This window comes from Sminthopsis crassicaudata, chromosome 1, assembly GCF_048593235.1.
Source record: "Sminthopsis crassicaudata isolate SCR6 chromosome 1, ASM4859323v1, whole genome shotgun sequence".
Lineage (NCBI taxonomy): Eukaryota > Metazoa > Chordata > Mammalia > Dasyuromorphia > Dasyuridae > Sminthopsis > Sminthopsis crassicaudata.
The window spans coordinates 674923127-674944812 of NC_133617.1; the positions used below are offsets into that span (position 1 = coordinate 674923127).

Sequence of the window (21686 nt, forward strand, 5' to 3'; positions counted from 1 at the left end):
ATGTCAAAAAAATTTGGATATCACAGTTTAGGAAGACTATTGACAAAATGAAGAGTATCTGGGGGAATCAAAATCAGGATATATGAAAAAGTTTAGAAGCTAGGGTTGTTAAGCTTGGAGAAGTTTTTTGGGGGGGGGAGGAATATGATGGCTATATTCTAGTATTTGCAGATTGTCTTGCAAAAAAAAAAAAAAAGAAGAATTTAAAATCTCCTTGCTCTAAGACAGAATTTGTAGAAATGTGGGAAGATTGCAGAGAACTAGATTTTGGTTCACTAGAAGGAAGAACTTTACAATCAGAACTGTTCCCAAATGGAATAAAATGCTTGGGAAGTAGTGAGTTCCCTGTCACTGGAGGTTTTTGTACAAATACCAGAAAACACTTTTCAGAGTTATTGTAAAGGAGATTCTTATTCAAAATCAGGTTGGATCTGATGTCCTCAGAAGTCTATCTTGTATAGTGATCCTAAGGTTCTAAGGCTCTAGCCTTCTACAGTTCTACAGATCTAAGAGTATCAGCCCAAACTGGTCAAAGACAGGTCCCTCAAACAGGTGACCCTCCCTCCTCACCCAAGCCTGACTCCACATTTCATCTCAGGATTCTGAGACCAGGAACACCTGCTGCCACTGGTCCCCAGGAAATGAAAGACATGACACACAATGGTACCAACATGATCTCTGCTTTATAACATGTCACCACCCTTCATGCTTCCCCATTTGTCCCATATAGACAAATAGCAAAAGACTAGGGCAGCTTCTGACTGGTCTGGGCTGCACCAGGCATGGGGAACAGAAGAAGAAAGCGAGCTGGTCATTAATCTTCACCTTATAAGGGCAGCTCCAAAGACCAGCATGAGAATGTTGGCAGTGGGGTAGTACCTCTGCTTCCTTGAAAATCTGTCACAGACTTTCTGTGAAATAAAGAGAGAAACAGAGAGTAAGACAGAGAAAGAGACAGAAAAACAGAGACATACAGAGAGAGTTCATAGAAAAATCCTGTCAATTATTCAAGGGTTTTGTTTATTTTCTAGTCATTTTTCATTTTTAATTAATCATATTTTTAAAAATTATTCATTTTCTAAAATTTGCTTTTTCCCTCCTAATTCTCTTTTCTTTTTTCCTATCTATTTCTATAGTTTGATTTTTTTTTTCTATTACATGTGATTAGAATTAACTATGGTTTTCAAAGATGCATCTTATTTGTAATATCTGTGAGTTTGGGGCTGTTTAGGAGTGGCAAGAAACTCCTTTGTTGGCTCAGCTCCTCAGAAGTTACTTGGCCAAAGGTGCCACCATTGCCTTGAGTGGCCAGATCTGTGCTTGGGCAAAAGGTGCTCACATTTGAGGTTCACTATGAGAGAGTGGAAGGTAGGGATTGATGGAACAGTACCCAGGCATCCTCTCTCCCAGTCTAGCCTGGACTCACAGTAGGCTGGCCCATGTTACCTGGTGACTGTATACTTCTTTCCCCTCACACTCAATTCCCTTTTGTCTTCAACTGTACTTGGATTCCACTGCAAATCCTGATAAAATTGACCTGAGAAACAAGAGGTCAGGAGGACATGTTAGAGAAAGAGTGGCAGTGGGCCAGAGAAAGAATCAGAGACTAGGAGAGACAGAGAAAGAGAAAGCAAGAGAAAGAAAGAGAGAGAGAGAGAAAGACAGAGAGACAGAGACAGAGACAGAGAGACAGAGAGACAGACAGAGAGAGAGAGAGAGAGAGAGAGAGAGACTGTACAGAGAGAGAATGATCAGAATAGAAAGAGAAACACGAAGAAGGAACAGAAGCACAAAACAGAGCAAAAGGAGGGAAGAGCGACACGCACAGGAAGGAGGCTGAAAAAGAGATAAAGTAACATTTCAGTGTATTCTTGGATAAGGGTTTATTGTTTTATTGGTTTTTTCCCCTGAAATGTTCTGATAACTACTCAGATTTGTGGAAGGATTGTCCAAGTTGCAGATAATCAGAGGATGGAGTAATCAGATGGACAGGAGATGATCAGAACATAAAAACATAGAAACATAGAAAAGAATCAGAACAAGGGAATGGAGGAAGGAGAGACTTAAGTTTTAAGTGGAATGAACAGAAGACAAATAATGGCCAGGGGCCATCTGAGGGAATTCTCTGAAGGCTAGAGCAAGGTGGAAAAGGACATTGTGGTCATAGGAAGAGGTATTCATAAGGCTGATGGTCAGAAAAGGGGATGTTCAAAAGTAAGAGCATAGTCAGAGAAGTAGATAGTCAGGGAGCCGCAGAGAGCAGGGGGCAGGCCATACCCACGACTCCACTGGCTTGATTGGAGATGTAACTTGGATTTCTCAGAATAAGCTGCAGTCCAGGTGCAGGAGGATTCAAGGACACCAGGCCAATGGTGACTTTGTCTGAGTCACTGAGCAGCAGGAGGCCATTTTCCAAAGTCAACTTCAGCCTGTAGAGAAACCAAGCCCTAAGCAAGGAGACCCAGAGAGATAGCTCAAAGTCTGGGCAGGGAATATCTGCCTCTTCTTGTGCAAGGGAAGCTGAAGTTCAAGTGAAGACACTCTCCTCCCTTTCCACAATATTAGAATTGACTCTTGTCTACAAACTTCCAGGGACCTCAAGGTCCAATACCTGTGAATCCTGCCCATTTCACTGGTTCAAAGAACTGACTGGTCCTGGTTCAAAAGCCCTACCTGCTCCTGGGTCCCTAGGTTTTCCTGGGCATCATATCCAGAGCAAGATATTGGCAGTCAGCCAGACTTACCCAGGCATGACCAAGTACAGTGTCCCTGTCCATTGATAAGAGGAGCTTTTCCCATTACTGCCACGAGTCACCACGATGCTGTCCTGGGTCACACGCACCTTCACCTCAGGAGTCTTGTAGCTCACCTGGAGCCATACAAACTTATCTGTGCTTGCCTCATATTTGCCAGTCACCTCAAAGCCTGGAAACTCACAAGACCAGAAGGATTGAGAGCAGCACTCAGGACAGCAACAAATCACCTCTTCTAGGAAGCCTAATCTGATTAACCGGGGGACAGAGTACTCTTTGGGAAGTCTGCTGGGGATAGGTCTTCCTAACCCTGCATTTTCTCCCCGGCATTTCCTCAACCCTTCAGGTTTGGTCTACACTCATTGGTGTCTATTTGTATATGGCTTTGCAAAGGGCCACAGTCTTTTTCTGTGGGGGGTTCTGCTTCCCCCTCTCTCCCAGCAGACCTGGAGCTCCCTAAGGAGAGCAAGAGTTTCTCAAGTTAGCCAGCCTTTTTTGATCTCCCTCATATACTCAGTCCTATGCCTTAGTCATGCTATGGAAGAGAGGAGACAGCAGCCTTTGACCTCAAAGAGCTCCTGGGTTAAGGGAGACAGCTTAGGAACTGATTCTCCAAGCCTCATCCTCAGGGAACTCCTAGTCTGTGGAAGATAGACTCCCCAAAACAGAGCAAGTTGGTGTAATCACATGAAGGGCGCTGCAGAACCCCAACAGGAAAAGATGGAGGGAATATAAACTGTGTAAGATGGTCTCTCACCTTGAATGGGATCAGAGAGGATCTGAAGAGGGGCCTGGGATGACTCTCTGACAGTCACACACAGAGCCTCTGGAATACGGTCATTACTTTGTCTAGGCAGTGGCAAGATGAAATGAGGCTGCCTTTCCACTGGACCAGGAGAGGAGAGAACTGAAGGATGTGATTTATCCAGATCGGTTTTATAAAGACTTTTAAGAGCTGAAGAGTAAAAAACAGTAACACTTTAACATGACACAATTTTTTCCTCACAACAACTCTCTGATCTGGGTCCATTTTAAAAGATATTTTCCACTCTGTTTATTATAAAAAAACAACATTTCCTTTGTTACAAATCAACTTATTGTAATAATCAAAAGGTTATTTTTATAAAGTATTTTTATATACAGTTTACAAGTAAAGCATTTACTTTACAAAAAAAGGAGAGGGATACGTGTGTGTGTGTGTGTGTGTGTGTGTGTGTAAAACACTGAACAGGTGGACAAGGGCTGACCAAAGTTGGTCATTATAGTATAAATGCATCTTTGCAAAGCACCATTGTACCAAAGTTGATGAACAAGAAATACTAACTGACTTTAAGACAGTGATAAAGATTAAAGGTCAAGAAAATGGAAAAAAACAAACAAACAAACAAACAAACACCACAAAAGATAAATATCTGAAAAAAGCCCCAAATTCTTGATTTGCAAATAAAGCTAGTCCAGCTTATGTTTCTTGGTATCCTTTTTATAAAATATATTTCTAGTTTTCCTAATAATCCAAACAATTTAACCATGTTACAATGGATTTAAGCACCAACTTTCATTGTTTTCTTTTGTTTCCAATATGCATTTCTTATTAGGATGCCAAAATTAAATTTTTTTTATTTTTTAAATCACAACCTATCTTTGGACTAAAACGAACCATGGACAGTTAAGTAAATGTGTACTGTTTAATTCTTTAGTGTCTTCATGAAAATAATTATGCTGTAAAAATGTCAAGAATATGATCTACTTTGCCAGCAATTAACTCTGGACACTTGACAAAACATTTTTGTTTATGCTACATTTAACACAAAAAGAAATAATTTATTACTTAATAGAAGATTGGCCTAAACTTGTACTTGTTTGATTAATTCCTCTCATGCCAAATGAATAACAGACTAAGAATGTTTGATCTATTTTGTTGAGGGCACTGAGAAAGTGATCATTTATTTTAAATTACTTGGCTTAACATGAGAATTCCTCAGCTTCCTTCCAGTTCTAAATCTAGTTTAAATACATCATGTCCATTTTACAGATGAAGAAAGTGAGACTCAGATAGACTGAATGACTGAACCAAAGTAACACAACTGACATCTTATCCTCCTGCCCCAGCAAAAGGGTCTGAAAATATATAATAATGATCCTTGATGTTCCTTCAATTGGCATTGAAGAGAGTCTTACATAAAAATTGAGACATGAAGGCTGCCTGAAAGGTAGGCAGCAAGGGCTATTCTGAATGTCTTGGGGTGTCTTACTTTTAAAGTGAGGTGCTGGCCTTGACCTCGAGTATGCCTTGCTCCTGACAATCTTTGAATCTGGAAGGAGAAAGACATGACAGGGATGAGGGAAGAAGGCTACCACAAAGTAAAGGAATAAACATTAGTGCTTACTATGTCCAGGCACCAAGCCAAGAACTTTGCAAATATTATCTCATTTTATCATCACAACAACACTGAGAGGTAGTTACTTTTACCTCCATTTTACAGATAAGAAAACTGAGGCAAACAGGTAAAGTGACTAGCCCAAGAATAAACAGCTAGTAAATGTCTGAGGCTGGGTTTGAAGTCAGATCTTTCTGATTCTGAGACCAGTACTTCATAAACTGGGCCACCTGTAGGTAATGGATATGTATTCCATAGAACTAGTCACAATATCTTGACTACATCCCTTTCTTACCAATAACATAGAATAAGATCTAAATCACTGGAAATGTGTGAGACAGTCATCTGCAGGGATTCTACTAAGGGGGATTCTAGGTATAGTTTGAGCATGAATTAAGAGTCCAGTGCCTTCGAAGCCAGAACTTAATCTGGGACTTGAGTTGGGGGGAACAAACTGGCCCACACAAAAACTAATCCTTATTCTGTGACTTCATTCACTCTAAGCACCAACTACTAGACTAACCCCAGTCAAACAGCCACTGGTTCCTGTGCCAGGAAATCCAGTCATTACCTTGAGGTATCCATGCATTTCGGGAAAACAATGGAAATGAAAACAACATATCATTATCTAGGAAAAAAAAAAAAAGAAAGGGAAGTTGGCTCCTATGTTCTCCATGATTCTGCCCCAAAATCCCTAATGTGGCCAAGTTCAAAGAGAAACAGAGCACTGGAACCCTCAGAGCAGGGCAGAAAAGTGGGCACGAGAGACACCTGTGCAATGAAGGTTAAAGGAACTGGAAAAATCTGGTTCAGGGAATGCCCCTGATCTCCAGGAAACCCCCTTTACCCCCTTACCCACTGCTCACCTGCTTCCACTGGCTTTGAAACCACCTGGGCTTTATCCTGATCCTCTGGTTTGGTGACCACCATAGACGTGAGTGGAGTAACAAAGTTGAATTTGAGGGACAGGTTCAAAGCTTGGGCTTCCAGGTTCTTCTGCTCATCACCTGAGGCTGAAACACTGAAAGGCAAGGCCATCAATGCTGGCCTCTTTCCCTCTTGCCAATCATTCTTTCTGTTCCTTCTGGTCCCAAGGGGCTTACCACTCTAGCATCCACTGCTTTGGAAATGAGGCAATGGACTTCTTTCCCTGTTACAGGATATAACACCCACCCAGATCCCTCATCCACCCTCTACCCCCTCCCAGCCAGATTGAAGGATAGCCCAGAGGGGAGCACCTCTCACTTATGGGTGTCAGTGACCCAGATGAGGTGCAGAGAGTTTCAATGCTTTCCCTAAGGTCACATGGACAAGGGTCACTCACGCTTTTTCCAGAAGCTGCTGGATGGTCAGGTATGCCCACAGGCGCTCCATGAAGTTATGGAAAATGTACTTTGGGCTTTGGAAGACTTTCTCCTTGTCTGCAACATTTACTTCTGTTTGGAAGGTGAAGTTCTGCGTGGGCTGCATAGTGGGGAAATGGGAGGCATTTGTCTGGGACTCTGCTCAAGTCCCCAAGACCCTTCTCCCTTCCCCCAAGCTGGACAGAACAGCATCAAACTGCCTGAACCCAAGGCTACCTCCCAGGCCCTTGATGGCTAGCTTGTAGGTTCTATTAACTTAATTTCACCATTTTAGGTTATAAAAAAAAATGAAAATATACATTATATTTTATACATCCATAAGCCAATAGAGTTTAAGGACTTTAGAATTTCAAAGGAATTTAGAGCTAAGCTATATTGTGATCTTCATTTTACAGATGAAGAAGATGAGGTCCAGAAAAGTTAAATGATTTGCCCAAATTCACATAGGGTAAGTAACAGAGCTAAGATTCTTTCCCCATTAGAGAAAATTAACCACTCAGCAGAAGCAGATTAATCTCTTTTTCCTATGATAGCCTTCTTATATTTGATGGCAATTAAGCCTTTTTTCTCCAGGTCATACATCCCCAGTTCCTTTGATCCAGAAATATCTGCTAGGTCTATATCTTAAAGAGATCAAAGGAAAAAAGGAAAAAGAGTTATTTATAAAAAACAACTTTTCTTTTACTCTTTTTGTAGTAACTAAGAATTAAAAATTGAGAGGATGCTTATCAATTGTGGAATGGCTAAACAAGTTGTGGTATATTATTATAATGGAATATTATTTTGCTGAAGGAAATGACAAGCAGGATGATTTCAGAAAACCCTGGAAAGATTTACATGAACTGATGCTGAGTGAAGTGAACAGATCCCAGTAACAGCAATATGTCTGATGAAGAACTGTGAATGACTTAGGCAATCTCAGCAATACAATGATCTGAGACAACATTAAAAGACTAATTAATGATGAAGCATACTATCTGCTTCCACAGAAAGGATTGGTATTATTTGAATACAGATTGAAGCATGCTACTTTCCACTTTTCTTTCTTTCATTTTTTTCCTTTTATTTGAATCTTCTCATTCAAAATTACTAATATGGAAATATTGTTCATAATTGTATATATAACCTATATTTAATTGCTTACTGTTTTAGGAAGAGGGAAGGGAAGGGAAGGGAAGGATAGAAAAAGGGAGGGATAGAATTTGGAACTCAAAAATTTAAATTAAAAATGTTTAAAAAAAATCTCTAACCCCAAACATCCCTAGTTCCTTCAACTAGTTTATATCTTGCATAATATCAATGTCTTTTTCCTTGATAATTACAGAGAGAAAGGAGATGAAATGAAGAATTTCTATTGATCATGCCTATGCATTGATATATATATATATCCATCCTATCATTTCATCACACACAGGGGAGCCAACCCACCTTATGAGATACTATCCCTGCCAGTAAAACTTGAAAAAATAAGTCCCAACATTTCTACACTCTCAGAGAATCTTCAATTCCAAATTTGAGACCAAAAGTCTACACCCAAAAACTCAAAACGAAGTAGGTACCTAATGAATAAATAATGGCATGAGAATGAAATGGGATATTATGGTGCTGTAAGAAACATGGAAAAGGATGGTTCCAGAGAAACCTTGGAAAACTTTATTAATTAAAACAATGAATAACTTGAGCAAAGTCACAACACATAAAATAAATCCACACAAATCATCAGCATTTGTATATGCCAATAAAAACAAACAGCAAAAGGTAGGAAGAGAAATTCCATTTAAAATGACTGCAGAATATATAAAATACTTAGGAATCTACCTACCAAAATCAACACAAGAACTATATGAATACAACTACTAGTTACTGTTTATAGAAATAAAGGTGGATTTAAATAATTGGGTAAATATTAATTGCTCATGGTAGGCTGAATCAATATATTACAAATGATAATGCTACCTAAATCAATTTACCTTTTTAGTGCCATACCAAAATACCAAGGGATTATTTTATAGAACTAGAGAAATATGATGAAATTTATATTTATAAATAAGTGGGAATAAAGAGTGCCTAGCAATGGAAATCTCAAACTATATTCAAAGCAGTAATTTTCAAGACAATTTGTACTAGTTAAAAAATAGTTTGATCAGTGGAAGAGATTAAATAGACAACATCCAGAAGCAAACTAGCAACCCAATGTTTGGTACATCTAAAGACCCCAAGCTAAGGAGTCACTATTTGAGAAGGAAGGAAGGAAGGAAGGAAGGAAGGAAGGAAGGAAGGAAGGAAGGAAGGAAGGAAGGAAGGAAGGAAGGAAGGAAGGAAGGAAGGAAGGAAGGAAGGAAGGAAGGAAGGAAGGAAGGAAGGAAGGAAGGAAGGAAGGAAGGAAGGAAGGAAGGAAGGAGAGAGAGAGAGAGAAAAGAGAGAGAAGAGAGAGAGGAGAGAGAGGGAGAAAAAAAGTAAAGACAAAAGAAAAATTTATTGGGGAAAATGGACAGCAGTCTGGCAGAAAAGAGGTTTAGATCAACACTTCACTTCTTTACTAAGATAGCTACAAATGGAAACATAATCTAAATATAAAAGATCACATAATAAAGAAATTAGAAAAACAAGGGAATATACCTGTCAAATATATAGAGAAATGAAAAGTTTGTGACTAAAGAAGGTTGAGGAAGGATTCCAGGTAATAAAATAGAAAATTTTGTTACATAAAATTGAAAACTTTTTACACAAACAAATCCAACTCAGCTAAAAAAAAAAAAAAAATTAGAAGAAAAACTAGTTTCTCTGATTGAGATCTCATTTCCAAAGATATAAGGAGTTATCTCAAGAATAGAAGGAGCTAATTCTTATAAGGATAAGAGTCATTTCCCAACTGATATATGGTCACAGAATATGAATGCACAGTTATCAAGGAAAGAAACTCAGGGTTTCCATTTTCACATGAGAAAAATATTACAAATCATTACCAACTAGAGAAATGCAAATTAAAACAATAAAGTTTCACTTCATATCTATTACGCTGGCAAACATAACGATGGGGGAAAAAAGAAAATCGCAAACATTGGAGGAGCTATGGAGAGACAGGCACATTGATGTACACTGATAAATTCTAGAGGACTCAGGATGAAGCGTGACATCAACTTTCTAACAGAAATGATAGATGCAAGGTGTATAATAAGACATACATCTTTGGACACAAAAATGTTTTGTTCTTTTTTTTGTTTCGTTTTGTTTTATACTATAAGCCTTTTTTTCTTTTTTTCATTGAGGCTGGAAGTAGACTAGAGGTAGAGAAAGAGAGAAAGCTATGGTTAGGGTTAACAAAAAAAAAAAAGAAAAAGAGAGAGAGAGAGAGAAAAAAAAGACAAGACAACTTTGCCTCAAATTAAACTCTGGAGTGTCAGAACCAACAAAATCAGAGTGAGACATTCTTCCAGTCCAAGGTAACTCAGGGTATTAAAAAGAGAGATCTGTGATGTGAGGGAAGAGCTGGAGTCTTCTGGACCCTCTGTGGATGAAAAATCAATGGTAAGAGTCAATATTCTTGATCAAAGCACTAGCAGCAGCTTCAGGAGCTCTCAATCTAGAGACAGTGAGGGGACCTGGAAACTAATCAGAAAGATTACAGAGGACCCTTGTGCTAGCTCTAGATGCTATTTGGTCTCCAAACTTTGGGGCATAATTCAAGCCCTAAACTTAAGGGCAAAGAGAAACATTTTCAATCACAGACCTTGTGCTCCGAATTGTTTCTGGCTCTTAAGAGCAGCATCAATTGCAATCTCAAAAGATCAGGTCCTTTCTGCATAAGGAACAGAGTTCAGACCAAGAGAAGAAAGAAAACTTCCAAACCCACAGAACTAGCTCTGAAAACAGCAATGTGAAAAAGCCTGCTAAGAATAAAGCTTGATGTCATGCTAGGAATCAAGCCTAATATAAAGCTATAAATCAAGAAATAGAGTGGGAAAATGAGTAAACAACAAGAAGAACCTGACTATAAACAACCACTATGGTGACAGAGAAGATCAAGAAACAAACTCAGAAGAAATTAAGTGAAAACAGCTGCAAGCAAAGCTTCAGAGAAAGAATAGTGAATTGGACACAAGTCAAAACAAGAATTCCTGGAAGAGCTAAAAAATGATTTTCAAAATCACATAAAAGGGGTAGAGAAAAAATTAGATTAAAAAATGAAAGCATAACAAGAAAATGATGAAAAAACAATTAATAGTTACAAGGGGAGGGAGTGGAGGGAAGGAGGGGAAAAGTTGAAAGAGAAGTTTTTTGCAAGGGTCAATGTTGAAAAATTACCCATGCATATGTTTGGTATATAAAAAGTTATAATAAAATTTTTTTTAAAAAAAGAAAAGGGAGTGGAGATAAAAGAAAACAGTAGCCAGAAGCAAAACAGATTTTAAAGGAGTGACATAATAAGGACAGAGAGAAGGATAAACAGAAGAAAGTATTCACATTTGTAGTTATGTGAATGGAATGAACTCATCCATAAAACAAGTGCATAACAGAGTGTATTAGAAACTAGAATATACAATATGCAATAGAACAACATAGTGAACATAACAGTCTAGAAGAGCAATCATGATCAGACAAAAAAAAAAAAAAAAAAGCTAAAACAAATCTAATTAAGATCAGAATAGCACCATTCCTGCCACTGCTGACACTGTTTAAGTTCCTCTCTGGGCTCAGCTCCTTTGCTGCACTTTTGTTAGTTCAACATTTTACACTCAGGACTGCCAAAATGATAAATCATGTAGTAGAAAATTTTATTAACTTTAGGTGCTACTGCAGGCCTGTGGGCCCTTCTCCTACAACAAGAAGATATTTTGGAGTATGAAACAAGAAAAACGCTGAAAAAAATTATGTGAAATTGCTTCTTTCCAATAGTGATGACAACCAATTTGTGGGTCCATTGAATGATATATCAGAAAATAACTTCTCTTAAGATTTCTGTATGGTATCACAAAATATACGAATAAAAACTCATCAAAAAACTCATCTGCCCATTTTTCATGTTATATACATCCTATTAACTTGCAGAAAAATCATGTTGAAGCTAGTACTTAATCCAATTGTGCAGATGACAAGGATCTTATATACATTTGAAAGACATTAACATAGATAAGCAAATTAAGAGCTTCAGTAAAAATAAAACCAATATCTGAAATTGTACACTGGTATTTTATATCTTAAGACACTTATCCTCTATCATCAAATACAATAGTGCCATGACTGTGGTAATTCAGAAAGTGTGGTAGCAATTTTCTTATAATTACAATTCTGCCAAGCTGTTATTTTTCTGGTCTGGACAGCTATAGTAATTTCCAATAGAACTCCCAATCGATCTCCCTACTTGCAATCTCTTCTCTTTTCCATCCACCTTCACAGTCATCTAATTAGAGTGTCAAGATAATTATCACTAGCCATATGGGCACTAAGATGGGCAAGGACAAGATGAAATTAGGAAATAGTGAATTTCTTTATTTTGGCTGTTCTAGGATAGTTGTTTAGGATTAGAAAAACAAAGAAATAGGCATGATCTACTCTTTGGAAGTTTAGTGATTTACCTTTGAACTCCTGTTCTTTCTCTACTATCAGGTGATAGTAGAGACTAATGACACCTCTGAGCCCTTTTGGAAAGTCTGTTTTATAAACTATGATTTTGGTGGATACATTCTTGAGGACTGAAGGAATACATGATTAAGGGGGAGAAATGATTAAAATGATCACTGCCCTGTAGGAGTTTACCAACCACCAGGGGAGGTAAGGCTTGCCTAAATAATTATAATACCAAATAGAATGTAAAATTTCCTGGGAAATACAAGGGAAATACTCTGAAAAGTCACAAGAAAGAAGAATATAAAGAGAAAAGAAGGCCCAGAAAAGCACCTGCTTACCATTGGAAATAGACCAAACTTGTTTTGTCTTGAGGATTCTTACTTGCAGGTAAATTAAAAATTCTACCTGTTCTTTCATTTATTTTGATCTGAAAGAATTAGTTTTAGTGAGCATTAGATTATACCTTCCTTAAATGTGAGAAATTAATGTGAGAAAAATCACTGTCTTTATCATTCTGGTCATCTACATTTTAAACTGCATTCTAATTCTGACTGAGGCTTTTTCCAGTGGACTTCAGACCATTACCCAAAAACTTTATGCCTAGTAGCTTTATTTATATGCAGAAAAACTGCTTGTTGTTAAGAGTAATAATTTTATCACTGTAAACAAACAAACAAAAAAACACTCTTTGATTATCATTTTCTGTTTTCCCAGAGAGAGAGGGAGAAAGAGGGAAAGAGAGAGAGAAAGAGTGAGTCACAAGGTAATTCCAACTGAAGGTTTTCATTAGTGATAATTTTTAAATGAGAATTTTGATTGCTATTCTTGAAAGATAGTTCTATTTAATATAAATATAGAGGCTAAATAACATTTCTAAGTAATCTGGTCATTCAACAAATATTAAAAGCCTACTGTTTATAAAGCATTGAAAGCCCTAGTCATATTTTGGATATAACCCAGACTATATACACAGCATGACAGAATTTTCCCCCTTCTAAATTATGGCATATTTGAAACATCATTTTCCTTAGAAAGTTTATAAAGTATTCAACAATGCCAGTTCAAATTTAACCACTGTAAAAATAAAGTGACTTAGAGAGGAAAAAAATAGACCTAATTAAAAGGGATAATTAGGAAAAGTACATCAGGCTAAAAGGTACATAGACAATGAAGCAATATCAGTATTAAACATATATGTACCAAATGGCATAGCATTTAAATTTTAAAGGAAAAATTAAATGAATTATAGAAAAAAATAGACATTAAAACTATACTAGAGAAGAGGAACTCAACTTTTCCCTCTCAAAGCTAAGTAAATCTAACCATAAATAAGAAAGAAATCAAGGAGATGAATAGAATTTTAGAAAAGTTAAACATAATAGATCTCTGAGGAAAACTGAATGGGAATAGAAAGGAGTCTACTTTTTTCTTAGTTAAACATAGAATCTTTACAAAAGTTGACTATGCATTGGGGCATAATAACTTCACAACTAAATGAAGAAAAGCAGAAAATTAAATGCACCCTTTTCAGACCTTAATGCAATTAAAATTACATTTAATAAAGCTCAGTAAAAAACAAAGATTACAAGTTGATTAGAAACTAAGTAACTTAATTCTAAAGAATTAATGAGTCAAAGAACAAATCATAGAAAGAATAATTCTATTAAAGAGAATAACAAGACCACATTCCAAAGTTTGTGGGATAAAGTCAAAGCAGTATTCAAGAAAAAAAAATATCTCTAAATGTACACATCAAAAAAAGAGAAAAAGCTCAATGAATTAGGCATGCAACTAAAAAAAAACTAGAAAAAAAATGAAAATACCAGAACATCAAAATAGAAACTCTAGGAATCAATGGAGAGATTAATAAAATTGAAAGTTTAAAAAAAAAAAAAAACAACCACTGAAATAAAACTAGGAGCTGATTTTATTCAAAGAAACAATAAGTTGGTAAATCATTGATTATTTTGATTAAAAAACAAAAAAAACCCAAATTACTAGTATCAAAAATGAAAAAAAAAAGGTGGATGTAACACCAATGAAGATGAAATTAAGTTAATTAGGAGTCATTTAGCCCAATTATATGCCAGTAAAATTGACACAGTGAAATGGATGAACATTTATAAAAAATATAAATTTCCCAATATGTAACATTATCTTTAAAAAAAAAAAAAAAAAAGATTGGACAAGTCAGCAAAGAGCTCCTTAAGAAAATATCCCCAGGGAGAGATGAATTTACAAGTCAATTCTAACAAATATTTAAGGAACAATTAATCCCAATACTACACAAACTATATTAAAAATAAGTAGGGGCAGCTACTTGGTATAGTGGATAGAGCACCAGTCCTGAAGTCAGAAAGACCTGAGTTCAAATCTGGCTCCAGTCACTTAACACTTTCTAGCTGTGTGACCCTGAGCAAGTCACTTAACCACAATTGTAGGTAAAGATGCCATATCAAATTCCTTTTGTAATACAAATATAGTTTTGATAACTAAACCATGGAGAACAAAAACAGAGAAAGAAAACTATAGCTTAATTTTCTTACTGAATATCAATATAAAACTTTAAGTAAATGCTAGCAGAGAAATTATAGCAACATACCACAAAGATCATACATTATGGTGAAATAGGATTTCTTCCAGGAATGAAGGCCTGGTTCAATATTAGAAAACCTATCAGAATAATTGTCCATCAATAACAAAACAACAAAAATCATATAATTATGTCAACAGATTCAGAAAAAGCCTTTGACAAAATGCAACAGCCATTCCTATTAAAAACACAAGAATACACAGGAATCAGTGGAGCCTTTCTTCAAATGGTAAGTAATATCTAATCTAAAACAACTACAAGCATTATCTATAATGGGGATAAGCTAAAAATCTTGCCCATGAGATCAGAAATGAAGCAAGGATAGCCATTAATCACCACCATTACTCAATATTGAATTAGAAAGGTTAGATATAGCAATAAAACAAGAAAAACAAATGAAGGAATAAAAATCAGCAATAAGGAAACAAAACTTACTCTTGACAGATAATATAACAATACATTTAAAAAATTCTAGAGAATCAACTAAAAACTTGTTGAAACAATTAACAACTTCAAAAAAGTTGCAGGTTATAAAATAAATCCAGGATATACTATAAGACATTTAATATGTATGGGAATGCCTGCCATCTAGGGGAGGGGATGGAGGGAAGGAGGGGAAAAACTTGGAACAGAAGGGAGTACAAGGGATAATGTTGTAAAAAAAAAAAAAAAAAAAAAAATTACCTATGCATATGTACTGTCAAAGAAAATGTTATAATTATAAAAATCAATAAAAAACAAAATTAAAAATAAATAAATAATGAAATAACAAAATAAAATAAAATAAAATAAATCCACATAAATCATCAGCATTTCTATATATTAGGAACAAAACTGCGCATCAAGAGATACAAAAAAAAATTCCATTTAAAATAATTGCAAAAAATATAAAGACAAACCCAGGAATTATATGAACATAATTATAAAACCTTCATATAAATAAAGAGAATAGAATTATACAATACAATTAGAGAAATATAAATTACTTTTGGGTAGGTCAAGTCAATATAATAAAAATGACAATTCTACGTGAATTAATTTACTTATTTGGCGCCATTCTAATCAAAGTTCCAAAGAATTATTTTATAGAACTAGAAAAAAATAACAAAATTCATCTGGAAGAACTAAAGGTAAAGAATCTCAAGAAGATTTTAAAAAAATGATAAGGAGGCCTAGAAGTACGGGGTGTCAAACTATATTACAAAAGTAGTAATCATCAAAATAATTTGCTATTAGCTAAAAAACAGAATGGTAGATCAAGGAAGAATTGATTATATAAACTATAAATAATAATAAATAGATCACATAAACTACAAACAGTAGTAAACCATAGTAAATGCATGTTTGATGAACCCAGAAATATAAACTTTTAGAGAAAAAACAACATCTGACAAAAAATATTAGGAAAAATGGAAAACTATTTGGCAGAAATGAGGTATAGATTATCATCTCATGCTGTATACCAAGATAAGGCCAAAATGAACCAATGATTTAGACATACAGAGTGATATCATAACTAAATTAGGGGAGCATAGAAAAAATGTACTTTTAGATTTGTGGAAAAGAAATGAGGGATAGGAAGAATTAAGGGAAATAAAATAGATAATTTTAACTATATGAAATTTAAAAGCTTTTATGCAAACAAAACTAATACAGTCAAGATTAGAAGGAAAATAAGAAAATGGGGGGGGCTTATAGCAAACTTCTCTGATAAAGATTTCATTTCTCAAGTAAAAAGGGAAGTCAGCCAAATTTATAAAAATTAAGCCATTTCCCAATTGATAAACAATCAGATAAGAGGCAGTTTTCAGAAGAAATCAAAGCTATCTCTAATCATATAAAAAAATGCTCTAAATTACTACTGTTAGAGAAATGCAAATTAAAACAACTCTGAGATACCATCTGACATTTATCAAATTGACTAATACGACCAAAAAAAATGTCAAAAGCTGGATGGGATGTGGAAATATTCGAACACTAATGCACTATTGATGGAGTTATGAATTAATCCAAGCATCTTAGAGAACAATTTGGGACTATAAAGCTATACATATCCTTTGATCCATTTACAAGATTTGTATCCCAAAGATACAAGAAAGGGGAAAATATCAATATTTACAAAAAATATTTATAGCAGCTCTTTTTGTGGAGGAAGAGAACTGGAAATTTAAGGGATGCCCATTAATTGTAGAATGGCTGAACAAGTTGTGGTATAGAATTATGATAGAATATTATTGTGCTATAACAAAGAATAAGCAGGAAGTTTTCCGAAAACCCTGGAAAACATGGTATATGAAAATGAAATCAGTCTGATATGATCTATTCTCAACCCAAACTGAAGTTTGTGCTTTTACTTAGTGGTACTCTTAATCCTATTGCTCTTAGTTCTTCTTTCTCTAAATGTTCACCAACTAATTTTTCTATGATGCGGTTTGGGAAAGGCAATGATGGATACTGGGCAGAGATCGGGCCTCTAAGATCTAGATCCAATTTCTTCCTACCATCTCTTTCCAAATCCTACTAATAATCAAAAACTCAATTCAAGTTCTTTCCCTGCAAGGAAGCCTTTATTATATATTTCATCTCATGGTGACTTCTCTCTCTTTTTTGACTTCATGCTACACTGATTGCTTCTACTGTCATTCTCCAGTAGCCTCCTCAGTAAGTGCTATCTCATCACACTAAAAGCTTTCTGAAAACAGAAACTGCCTGCTCCTTTTCTGTCTCCTTCAGCCTGCTAAAGCTAGGTCCCACATCTGTTTCTGCTTTTTGCTTAAAGAATGTCAGTTGCCCAAACTTAGGAGCTGCGTTGGGTCTACCAAATTGTCCACTCCTTGATGGTAGGGCCTGGGTCTTTCTGTCATCTCCTCTCCTCCTTCTCCCCCAAGATTCTGAGCTCCTTGAGAATAGGATTTACACTTCTTCCCACACTAAGCTATCAGTGAGGAGCACAGATCTGGACACAAAGTGGAGAAAGGAATTTTTGTGACTTAGGAAAGACTAGATGATAAATAGTCTGAGTTTCAGGCAGAGTCATAGCCATGATTAGGACCCATGTCTCCTAACTTTCAGGTCTGTGCTTCACTTACCATCCGGCTCTTGACTTGGACTGAGAGCAAGTCTGAGGCTTGGGGCTGAAGCTTCCCAGCCACCACTAGCTCAGAGCCCTTGAAGAAAACCCTGAAATTGTCCTGGGTGAGCAACTCCACAGCATTTTGTGGGTACTGGAACTTCACTGTAGTCAGCAGTGGGTTGGCTACCTCCTGGTAAAAGTCCTTTGGGAAAGAGGGAAGAAGTTAGAGCAGACTGAGGCACAGTGAGAAGGGAAGCTTCCTGAGGAATATAGGACTTCAAAGCATGGTCTAGTTCAATTAATTCTCTCACTGGACACAAAGGAAAAGTTAAGTCCCTAGAGGGGGTAAAAAGCTTCTCCATTATCACACAGGAATCAAGTGGTAAATTCTAATTAAGGAGCTGGGGGCTCCTTTCTCCTGTCTAATTTCTCCATCCCCCAGTACCTAACAGCATTCCATACATAAAGAGTATTCTCCCCTGGGATATCTCCCCATGGAATCCCAAAGACCAGATACTGGTACCTGGAGCTGCAGGTCAGCATCTGAATCCTCATAGATGCGCCGGGCCACCCCGCCATTTTCCAGGGCCAGCTTCTCCAGGAAAGCATAGTGGACATCAAAACCAAAGCCCAGGCAATAAAGGTAGTAGCGGCCCCCAATAGCTGCCTTCACATTCTGCTGAATCTTCTGTGGATCTTTCTCCCCTATAACAACAGAGGCCAATGGATGGGCAGGGAGGGAAGAAAAACATTGGTTAGATATTCAGCAAGTAAGTAGTAAAGGCAGAATCATAGAATGTCAGAGCTGGGAGCTCAGAGACTTACTCTAAGCCCCTCATTTTACAGATGAGGAAACTAAGGCCCATAGAGGCAAACTGAGATCATGGCTCACAGGTAGTGACAGAGGTGAAATTTGAATGTAAGTTCTGTGATTAAATAGCCAATATTCTTCCCAGGTACCTTGACGCTTCTACCTCCATATGCACAGGATTTCCTCCCCACAATAATCCCAGTTCACAGTGAAGATGGTAAAACTGAGGACTAGACAGGGCATGAGACTTGTTTCCAACTAGAACTAAAGCCACCTAGCTCTTCCACACCCATTCCAGCAAAAATCTGAAATTCAATGCAGATTGAATATTAATGAAGAAGTCCAATCGGGAACTTCATCAAGTGCTTTTATAAATCCTAGAACTAGACAGAAAGTCAATAACCCAGGGACAATAAGAAAGAAGGTCACTAACATAACAACAAGCCAGTAATCTTCCAGAGAAGGACCTGAGACCAGAGTTGCCTGCAATGATTTCGATCTGAAGGAAACAAGAGCACTGGTTCCCCAAAAAAGTTTCAAGAGGAACAGGAACTACTATGAATGTGACTTGGAACCTGGACACTCCAGCATTCTGGAGATCCCTAATCACATCTTCTCAGGTGCCAAAGTGGGCTCTGAAGATTCAAAACCTGAATCTCCAAGATCAAGGAGAGAGAATATCTAAATCTGGAAGGAGAGCAGTATAGGATGGGATCTAGTAGGACCAACTCTAAAAATCTCCCTCCATCCTCCCCTAAAAAAAATCCAACCTCAGCAGGACACCTAACCTGTTCCTGGTTACAAAGTCCCAATTCAGGAACTAGAGCTGGGAAGATGGGTAAAGCACAGAAGACATGGACCAGTGCATAAAAATTAAAGCAAATCCAGAAATCCTACCAATTGTATCAACAGAGACACAAAAGGCGTAGCCATTTACGCCACAAGGACTGCATGAATACCTGAAAGAAATTAAGCAAGAGGGGTAAAGGGAAGTTAAAACTCTTAAGGAAAGATTTGGGAAGAGAATAAATAACTTAGAAGTTAGTAATTCTTATCCATGTTAGAAATTCCCTAAAAACTAAAATAAACCAAATGAAATTTGTCAACTTTAGACAGCAAAAAATATTGGAGCAAATAGAATAAAATGTAAGATAGCTGATATTGAAAACAATGGATCTGGAAACCAGTTTAAGGATGAAAAATCATCCTTGAAAAACATTTTTAAAATATTGGACACTATATTTCAAGGAACATAACAAAAATTAAAATTTATATTAAAACCATAGGGCAATGTAAAGATAAAAAACATCCACCAATAAGCTCTTAAAAGAAACCTAAACAAAACCTCACTAGCGGTGTGACCCTAGGCAAGTCACTTAACCCCAATTGCCTCAGCAAAAAAAAAAAAAAAAAAAAAAAAAAAAAAAAAAAACCTCAGAAGATAAAAGTTCCAGCAAAATTACATCCCAGAGGTAGAACTCCTACATCAAAGAACACATTGCAAACATCCAGAAAAAGCCAGCTCTAGCACCAAAGAACCAGAAAAAAGATTGCACAAAACTTGTCAGCTTTTCTAGTAAATGAGAGTAAATTTTCTAATAAATCTTGTCATCTAACATTTCAAAAGGCAAAAGATTTAGACTTACACCAAAGACTAACTGCAAAAATAGGTATAATCCTAGAAGGAAAACAATGTGTATTTATGAGAACAGAGGATTTTTAAGCATCTGATGAAAAGATTAGAGCTGAATAGAAAATTTGACATGCAAACACAAATTCAGGAGAAATGCAAATGCTTAAGAAAAACATATGATTCCATACTGAGGAAAAGCTTTCCATGATAAATCAAACAATATGTATTTTAAGTTTGATCCTCTGTGCCTCAAATATGCAGATTTACAGAATACTTTAACACAGAGCTTTAACCCAACCTTTGATTTCTTATAGAGACAGCATTGAATTTCTCTAAATTTTGCTACATCTGATCAAAGGCTGTTGTATGGAGTAGATGGGTAGGGAGGGAGAAGCATAATAGAAAGACATTAAAGACCATCTAGTTCTAGTTCACATATGTGAAAGCTGAGACTTCTGGAGGAAAAGTGACACAGGTAGTGTCAGAAGTGGGATTAGAACTCAGGTCCTCTAACTTTAAAACCACCTTAATCTGAGCAGGAATCTCCTCCATCACGTGCTCTCCTTTCAAACCTTGAAGGAGTCTTGACTCCTTCAAGAGGGCAAAGCTGAGGCCCAAGGATCTTACTTGTCTAAGGTCATCTGGAGATTTAATGGGATTAGAACCAAGGATTTCTGACTCCCAGACAACTGCCCTTTCTGACATGTCTTCTCTGAAGCACACTGAATGAGACTTTCTCTAGCTTTATTTACTACTCCTCTTTAGGTCTCCTCAACAACTTAGGGACAAGACAAATCTGGGTCCTTTTGTCTGTCTTGTTTTGCCCTCTTTATTCTTTATATTTATGTATCTCATCTCCTCATTCAGGCTGGGGATTCCTTGCTCGCAAGGACCTGTTCTAATTCTCCTCCATCTCTCCTAGATTGTATGCATAATGAGGGTAGGGACAGAATGTCCTCCTCTGTCTTCCCTAAACTGATGCTCTCTTGTCTTAGAAAAGGATGCCCAGAACAAGAACCCCCAAGATACAGAAATCCCCCAGAATGTTACTGACTGATTAGAAAGAGTCCTTCCCACCCCCACTTCACCTGTAGTAGGATCTCCATCTGTGAGCAGGATGACCATGGACACACTCCCTGCTGGTAACTGTTCTTTCCTGTTGCTCTCATCCAACATTCTCACAGCCACAAGGACAGCCTCATTGATGTTGGTTGCTGGGGAGAAAAATTTGCTCACACCGGCCTCAGAGAGGCCTAGAAGGAAGAGAGGGGATGAAGGCTTCTCCAGAAGCAGAAGTATAACAAAGAGCAACAGAGGGTGGAAGCTGAGAGATAAGATAGAAAGGGAAAATGAGCAAGAGACTGGGCCAACTTAGGTGAGTATAGTTTTTTAGGACCTGAAAGCAGGGGCTTGCTTCAAAAATTTGAAATGAATATTTGGATTCTATTTAGATTGGCCAGTTTAGCTTGAGGTAGAGTTATACTGGGGATGGTGAAGGAGAGAAAGGGCTTAG

General features: G+C 36.8%; 1 protein-coding gene across 2 annotated transcripts in view; it reads right to left on the minus strand.

Annotated features, from left to right (window-relative positions):
- Window positions 1-664: 664 nt before the first annotated feature.
- Window positions 665-21686, minus strand: part of LOC141551648 (inter-alpha-trypsin inhibitor heavy chain H4-like) — a 29634-nt gene continuing 8612 nt past the window's right edge. For both annotated transcript variants that reach the window (XM_074283520.1, XM_074283519.1), the window contains exons 9-20: window positions 21262-21387; window positions 18253-18434; window positions 17746-17931; window positions 6456-6595; window positions 5998-6152; window positions 5703-5759; window positions 5006-5065; window positions 3511-3708; window positions 2745-2925; window positions 2278-2429; window positions 1447-1537; window positions 665-911 (exon numbers count right to left, since the gene is read on the minus strand). In XM_074283520.1, coding sequence (XP_074139621.1) covers window positions 827-911; window positions 1447-1537; window positions 2278-2429; window positions 2745-2925; window positions 3511-3708; window positions 5006-5065; window positions 5703-5759; window positions 5998-6152; window positions 6456-6595; window positions 17746-17931; window positions 18253-18434; window positions 21262-21387 — 1613 coding nt within the window. In that variant the 3' untranslated portion in view covers window positions 665-826. The remainder of the gene's footprint in view (window positions 912-1446; window positions 1538-2277; window positions 2430-2744; window positions 2926-3510; window positions 3709-5005; window positions 5066-5702; window positions 5760-5997; window positions 6153-6455; window positions 6596-17745; window positions 17932-18252; window positions 18435-21261; window positions 21388-21686) is intronic.